Consider the following 7,477-nt stretch of genomic DNA (forward strand, 5'->3'; position numbering starts at 1 on the left):
AAGTGATGTTCAGCCACTTCCCAGGAAGCAGAACTTCAGCAGGTGGAGTTGTTGATCAAGAAGGCAAACACTGTAAATTGAAAATGCCCCCTATTCTTCCTCCTGCCTTAGCTTTTATACCAGAACCAGTATCATACAGTCTGGAATATCTGTTTGGTTAATTTGGGTCTCTGGCTTGCTGTCCTTTCCCAGGATTTGACCGACTTACAGCCCCTTGATGGAGAGAGAGTGCTGAGAAACAGCAGGAGCCAAACCAGGGGTGTGTTTCCAGCTCCTTTGTGGCTCCCAATGCAAAGCACTGTGCGGGCTCTTATGGGACAATGAAAAGGCTGAAAAGCATCCAGTCACAGCTTTCCTGAGAGATTCCTTGAGCTGCTGGTTCCTCAGGCTGTAAATGAGGGGGTTCAGGGCTGGAGGCACCACCGAGTACAGAATTGACACTGCCAGATCCAGGGATGGGGAGGAGATGGAGGGGGGCTTCAGGTGAGCAAATGTGTCAGTGCTGAGGAACAGGGAGAGCACGGCCAGGTGAGGGAGGCAGGTGGAAAAGGCTTTGTGCCGTCCCTGCTCAGAGGGGATCCTCAGCACAGCCCTGAAGATCTGCACATAGGAGAAAACCATGAACACAAAACAACTAAAACCTAAACAGAAAGTGACGACAAGAAGCCCAACTTCCCTTAAGCTGGAGTGTGAGCAGGAGAGCTTGAGGATCTGGGGGATTTCACAGAAGAACTGGCCCAGCGCATTGCCATGGCACAGGGGCAGGGAAAATGCATTGGCTGTGTGCAGCAGAGCATTGAGAAAGGCACTGGCCCAGGCAGCTGCTGCCATGTGGGCACAAGCTCTGCTGCCCAGGAGGGTCCCGTAGTGCAGGGGTTTGCAGATGGACACGTAGCGGTCGTAGCACATGACTGTGAGAAATGCAAATTCTGCTGCAATGAAAAAGGCAAAGAAAAATACCTGTGCAGCACATCCTGAGTAGGAGATGGTGCTGGTGTCCCAGAGGGAATTGTGCATGGCTTTGGGGACAGTGGTGCAGATCATGCCCAGGTCGCTGAGGGCCAGGTTGAGCAGGAAGAAGAACATGGGCGTGTGCAGGTGGTGGCCGCAGGCTATGGCGCTGATGATGAGGCCGTTGCCCAGGAGGGCAGCCAGGGAGATGCCCAGCAAGAGGCAGAAGTGCAGGAGCTGCAGCTGCCGCGTGTCTGCCAATGCCAGCAGGAGGAAGTGCCTGATGGAGCTGCTGTTGGACATTTCTTCATTCTGGACATTGTGAGCTGTTCAAAGACAACATTGACAATTTGGTCAAAGTACCTTGAGTACCTTGAGTCAATCCTATGCTATTTTATTACACAAGCAATCAAAATTGCTTCTCTTTATTGGGAAAATTTCATTTACCTTTTTTTTTTTTTTTTTGTTTTGTTTTGTTTTGTTTTGTTTTGTTTTGTTTTGTTTGAGTGTAGGTTTGGACAGCTAAGTAACTCTGTTTTTTTTTAGAACGGACAGAAGTCCTGTCCTGAGCAATGCTCTCAGGCTGAATACTGGGGAGCCGGGAGCCCAGAGGGAAAACAGGGCTCCCCGTGCCCCACTGCAGTCAGGCCTGCTGGTCCCACAAAGGTGCCCTTTGCTTATTTCACCTTCCTCTAGTACAGGATGTACAAATTTAAAACTGCATTTAAAAAGAAACGTGGCCTTTTTGAAGACTCCAGTTCCAAAATCAAGCTCTCCAACTCTTCTCTCTTTCCCTGTGCAGCTGGACAAGATGGAATACCAAGGGTTGGTCTGGCCTGCTGCTGCCTGGAGTTGTGCCTGCTGGGAGCTGTTTCTCGCTACCCAAGCCTTGTCCCTGCCAGCGCTGCCAGAGCCCAGCCCAGCCCTGGGGGCTCAGCTCTGCCCTGCAGACCCCTCCCAGCACAGGGCACTGCCCAGGGGCATCTCCCTGGCAGCAGGGCCTTAAGGGCAGGCCAGACAGAGATGCTGCAAGCCAATGTGCTGCTGCTGCTGTCTGTAGGGAGAGGAGGCTGAGGAGGCACTTTCTGAGGGAGATCTGAGGCCCATCTGCTGATGCCCAGGCTGACAGTGCAGGAGGCTCAGGGACACAGCCAAAGCTGACAGCCCCTTTCCCTTCCCTTTAGGAGAAAGCTGAGAGCAGCCCTGGCCATGCAGCACCATCTCCAGAGCAGGAGGAATCTGCCCTGATGGGGGTGGCTCCTTGCACCTGGAACTTCTCCCCTGCAGCGTCCATGGGGAGCTGCCAGGCAGGCTGAGAGCTGCCCCTGGCAGGTGGCACATGCCCTGGGCTGGCCAAGAGCCCTGAGGGCTGCAGGAGCTGCTCTGCAGGACAGCCCTGGGCAGCCCTGGCTGCAGCCCCAGCTTCAGCCCCTGCAGCCGTCCCTGGCAGCAGGAGCCGTTCTGCCCTGTCCCTCTGACGGTGCCCAGGGCAGCCCTGCTCTGCAGCACATCCTCCCCCTCCTCCTCCTCCTCTTGCTCCTCCTGTGCCACAGAGAAACTGGGAGAGTCCTCCTGACACATCCCCCAGGCTCTGGGGTCTGCTGGCTTCAGGAGATCCCTCCAGGAGCACAGGGGACATTGCCCTGCACCCACACACTCACCATGCACAGGGCTGTGAAGATCTTTCCCCAGGTGAAGTCTCAGCTCAATGTCTTCCCAATCCTGATTGCCTTCAGCCTGTCTCTGCCTGGCTCCTGTCCCCTCAGTGCCTGCAGGCAGAGCCCTCAGCCCTGCTGGGCTGGGAGAGGAGCTGGCCCTGGAAGAGCTGTTCCTTTAAAGCTCAGCAGCACAGACACAGCACAAGGACTTTAATGAGCCTCTTGGGGATTTGGTGTTGTTTACATCAGACTCAGTCCCTGAGAGTGTCTTCAAAACACTTATCAAGAACTCAAAAGTTAAATTGAAACACTGAAGTTTCTTGAAGTTTTAATGTGCCCCAGTGAGGGACACGACTGGGAAAGTGTCCCCAGGTTCCAGTTAGAGCAGAACACTGGAGGCAGTGATGACAGCTGGGGACAAACAAGGCCAAGGTGTCTCTGGTGCTGAGCAAAGCTGGATGTGTTTGAGGAATGCCAAGGGCCAAGGCCTGAGCCCCAGGGCCTGGCCAGGCAGATCCTGTCCCTCCCTCCTTGCTCAGGGCTCTTGCCGGGATGGGCACTGGCATGTGGGGATGTGCAATGCCAAGGGCAGGAGCATGGGGCGGCCCCTGCCAGGCTGCTGAGCAGGGACAAGGAGGCCATGAGGCCCCAGGCCTGCAAGGGTCACTTGTCTCCTGCTCCTGCCTCCGTGCTTTCCTTTTTATGGAAAAGAACCATCCCTCCTTCCCAGGCCCCCTTGGTGGGAAAACAGGACTCCCATACAACTAACCAATATGATTAAGCTGAAGTGGAGCGGTGAGGCCGGTAGAAATGAGAACGCCCAGGCTAGGAAATGTCCAGCCCACCTCCAGCCAGTGGGGCACTTCCCCAACTCGAAGTCGGGTTGTGTGCCTAAGGCGATGTTGTGCCTTGCGGACGTTGACCGCAGAGATACTCCAATGCCACAGGAGAGAAGGAAGAGGCGACTCTCTGGTTCTTCGGGGTAGGAGGGTTTATTGGGTGAGGAGTGGAAGAGTCAGGGAGAAGAGACCGAGATAGACCCGAGGTAGGGAAAGCCTCGGATTATAAAGGGACTGGTAGGGGTGAAGGTTGACAAATCAGAGGAGGGGAGGGAAGGATACATTGGGGATTGGCATAACAGCGAAACCAATTGAACACAGTTGTGGGAGGGGCCCTGGCCCCTGAACCAATCACCCGACACCCTGACCAGAAGATTCTGGAAAAAGAGGCAGGGATGCCGAGTGACAGGCAAGCAGCCAGGGGTGGAGAGTGAAATGATACATTCGGTAACTATAGTAACTGGGGCGGGGTTGGAGGATTGACAGAAACTGGGAACTGGGCAAGACCATCAACTCGAACAACGGGGGGAAAATCGAACAAACATAGAACAAACCGAACAAACATAGAACAAACCAAAACACTGAAGCCATTGATTGTTTACATTATGCACTTATTTATGCATTCTAACTCTACTTCATACACTGATCACGCATCTCTTCATTGGTGCCTCTCTCTTGTCCTTGTGTTCTGCACTCACTTCTCTGGGTATGTGATTGGTTACAGTCCAGGTGGTTCACAGCCCTCTGTTATCTAGTTCTTGTGCTCTTGGTATTCTGTTTCTCAGCATTTTCTTTCTTCATTTAGCACAGTTTATGTCTTAGTAACCTTGGTGAATTCCAAAGAGCTCTGATAAGAATAACTATAAGAAATGTGGCTGGGGCACAGTGTGGCCTAAGTTGTTCAGATACATTGCTACAACTCCCCCTTCTTCTTCTTGCACCAGCCAAACCCTTTTCACTGTATTTTCTATCAAGTGGGTCACCAATATCACTATGCATGGAATAGCTCAAAGCAATATAATAATAACTACTAGTAATAACAAAGCTTCCTTTAAGGTATCTTTCAATCATCCAGTTCTTCCCAATCCCTCAAACCCTTCATCCAAGCCCCAATCATTCAGAGTCAATTTCTTCATGTTGTCTTGTAGTCGTTTGAGTTTCCTGTGAATGGATGTAGACTGGCCAGAGAGATTCATACAACACATTCCTTCAAAATCCTCACACCTGTGCCCATGTGCTAACAGCAAAAAATCTATAGCAGTTCTATTTTGCAGTGTGCCATGTCTAATACCATCTACATCAGTGAGCATTTCATTTAAAATAGCTGAACTTGTGTTCAGTGTGGGAATCCACAAAATCAGAGGGGTTTTGGGAAAGCTGCAAAAGGCAGGCCTCAGAGACATCAGGACTGTGATTAGAGCTAAGCAGTAGCCCTGAGATTGGTCAGCAGAAAAATTATTTAAAAAGTAGAAAAGCAAGGACAAATAGAACAATGGTCTGTGTATTAACGCTTGTCTAGAAAAACTCTCTAAGCTACAGAAAAGTTTTTCTAGCAAGATATTAGGAAGTTTGAAGCTTAATAATGGAGCTCTGTGCATTGTGTTTTAAGGCTTACAAGCAGGTATTGTATTCAAAATAAGCAAGCATTGTTTTAACCAAAGGTACCTGTGCTTATCATGGTTGGATAGAACTACTGTCAATATGCTTTTGCTTTGTGGGATTGGTCAAAAAACTTTTAAAGTAAGTTGTAACATTGAGTTCTTTGTCTTCTGCCGAGGACACGAGCTGCTGGCATCTTCCCATTCTCATAACCATGTAATGAGACTGATGCTGGAAAATAAAACAGCTCAAGGCATGTTCCACAACAGCCCCATCCCGTTTGTGATTTGTACATAGCCCCCGGCTCTCTCTATACAAGACAGACTGTGCAAAGTACTTTATGCTTTGAATTGCATGAATTGCTCTCAAAAAGAACCAAACCCCCCTGTCTTAAGGCACTTTCATAACAACATGTACACACACCTCAAAGAAAGACCTCCAGTACTTGACCAGAATCATGAATCTAAAATTATTGAAGGGCCATACCCTCTCATTATGTGGGGGAGTGGATATGCTTGTGTTTCTACAGATACAGGACCCTGGTGGATTCTCAATCTCAAATGCAGACACACCCCTGCCTTTTCCACCATCCCTCTACCAGTGACCCTTTATCCCTACCCCCTCCCTCTTTCCCCTCTTGAAACTGCTCCTTTTTCCCTCCCTCAAACTTCCCTTAAAAAAGAGAAGGGCATGATTGGGCGGAGTTGGGAAGAACTATAGGGGGAACTTAAAAATATTTAAGAATGTCTTAAAAGAAGACAACTAATGTGTGTTTTTACCGTACACAAGTGAAAACTACCCAGTGGGAAAGAAGAAGTATGATTCTTTCTGTCACACCCTCCAGGGCACCCCACAGCAGTACCAGTGCCATCGTTGTCATCGTCTTTATCAGCACCCTCATCTGTATCCAAGTGACCACCGGCTGGATCGTCCCTCAGCCAAAACAAAACACCTGGGTCACTTTGGCAATATCATTAAAGCAAGACAATCTTTGCATGGCCATTGGAAGCGTAGATGGTCCGCTCTTAACATGCCTGGTGGGAGTCCCCCTGTCACCAAACGACTGCCCGTATGTAGGTAAGAAACCCAACCCCATGGACACCTGGGACGAGTGGATGAAGATCCTCCCAAACCACGTCTCCACAGGGCTTGCTTTTCCAGGCCCAGGATGGTGTTCTGGGCAGTGGTGTGAGGCACAGGGTCGGTCTCCAGCCATCCCGTGGTGGCTTCCACCATGGTCAGCACGTAGCGCTTGCCCTGGCGTGTCTGGGGCAGTGTGATGGAGTCAATCTGCCAGGCCTCCCCATACTTGTACTTGGACCACCGCCCACCGTACCACAGGGGCTTCACTTGCTTGGCCTGCTTGATGGCAGCACACGTCTCACAGTCATGGATAACCTGAGAAATACTGTCCATGGTTAGATCCACCCCTCGGTCTCGTGCCCACTTACAGGTGGCATCTCTGCGCTGATGGCCTGAGGCATCATGGGCCCGTTGAGCTGGGAACAACTCCCCCGTATGTTGCCAATCTAAGTCTATCTTTGGCACCTCTGTCTGTGCAGCCTGACCTACCCGCTCGTTGTTTTGGTGTTCCTCACTAGCCCGACTCTTGGGGACATGGGCATCTCAATGGCAGACTTTCACAGGTAGCTTCTCCAACCAATTAGCAATGTCTTTCCATTCATCAGCAGCCCAGATTGATTTTCCTCTATGCTGCCAATTGGCCTTTTTCCACCTTTCCAGCCAACCTCACAGATCATTGGCTACCATCCTTGAATCGATATAAAAGGTATCGTTTTGGCCCCTTCTCTCTTTCAGCAATGTCCAGGGCCATCTGAATGGCTTTGAGTTCAGTAAATTGACTTGATCCACCTTCTCCTTTGATAGCTTGTGCAATCTGTCATGTGGGGCTCCATACAGCTGCTTTCCATTTCTAGTTCATCCCTACAATGCTACAGGAACCGTCAGTGAAAAGAGCGTAGCGTGTTTGCTCTGCTGGTAGTTGGTTGTACGGTGGAGCTTCCTCAGCCCGTGTCACTTGTACCTGCTCCTCTTTGTCAGTGAGACCAAAGTTTTCACCTTCCAGCCAGTTTGTATTTATCTCCAAAATCCCAAGGCGATTCAGGTTTCCAATACAGGCACAATGTGTGATCAGAGCAACCCATTTGCCCCATGTGGTGTCAGTGGTGTGGTGGGTACAGAGAACCTTTCTTTTAAACATCCGCCCCAGCACTGGTAGTCGGGGTGCCAGGAGGAGTTGTGCTTCTGTGCCAATCACCTCCGAGGTCCCTTGAACTCCTTCATAGGCAGCCAAGATTTCCTTCTCAGTGGGAGTGTAGTTGGCTTTGGATCCTCTGTAACTTCGGCTCCAGAATCCCAGTGATCGGCCTTGAGTCTCCCCAGGCACCTTCTGCCAAAGGCTCCAGGACA

At 50.6% G+C, this 7,477-nt stretch overlaps 1 protein-coding gene across 1 annotated transcript; it reads right to left on the reverse strand.

Annotated features, from left to right (window-relative positions):
- Nucleotides 1-204: 204 nt before the first annotated feature.
- LOC136570429 (olfactory receptor 14J1-like) lies at nt 205-1,254 on the reverse strand. Its single transcript, XM_066570906.1, has one exon. It carries the CDS (start codon nt 1,252-1,254, stop codon nt 205-207), a length of 1,050 nt encoding a protein of 349 aa, XP_066427003.1.
- Nucleotides 1,255-7,477: the final 6,223 nt, after the last annotated feature.

The sequence above is a fragment of the Molothrus aeneus genome, unplaced genomic scaffold (genome assembly GCF_037042795.1).
Source record: "Molothrus aeneus isolate 106 unplaced genomic scaffold, BPBGC_Maene_1.0 scaffold_34, whole genome shotgun sequence".
Taxonomy (NCBI): Eukaryota; Metazoa; Chordata; class Aves; order Passeriformes; family Icteridae; genus Molothrus; species Molothrus aeneus.

Bases quoted from the DNA above. Each gene is read 5' to 3' on its own strand.
- LOC136570429 (XM_066570906.1), bottom strand. From the start codon at position 1,254: ATGTCCAACAGCAGCTCCATCAGGCACTTCCTCCTGCTGGCATTGGCA.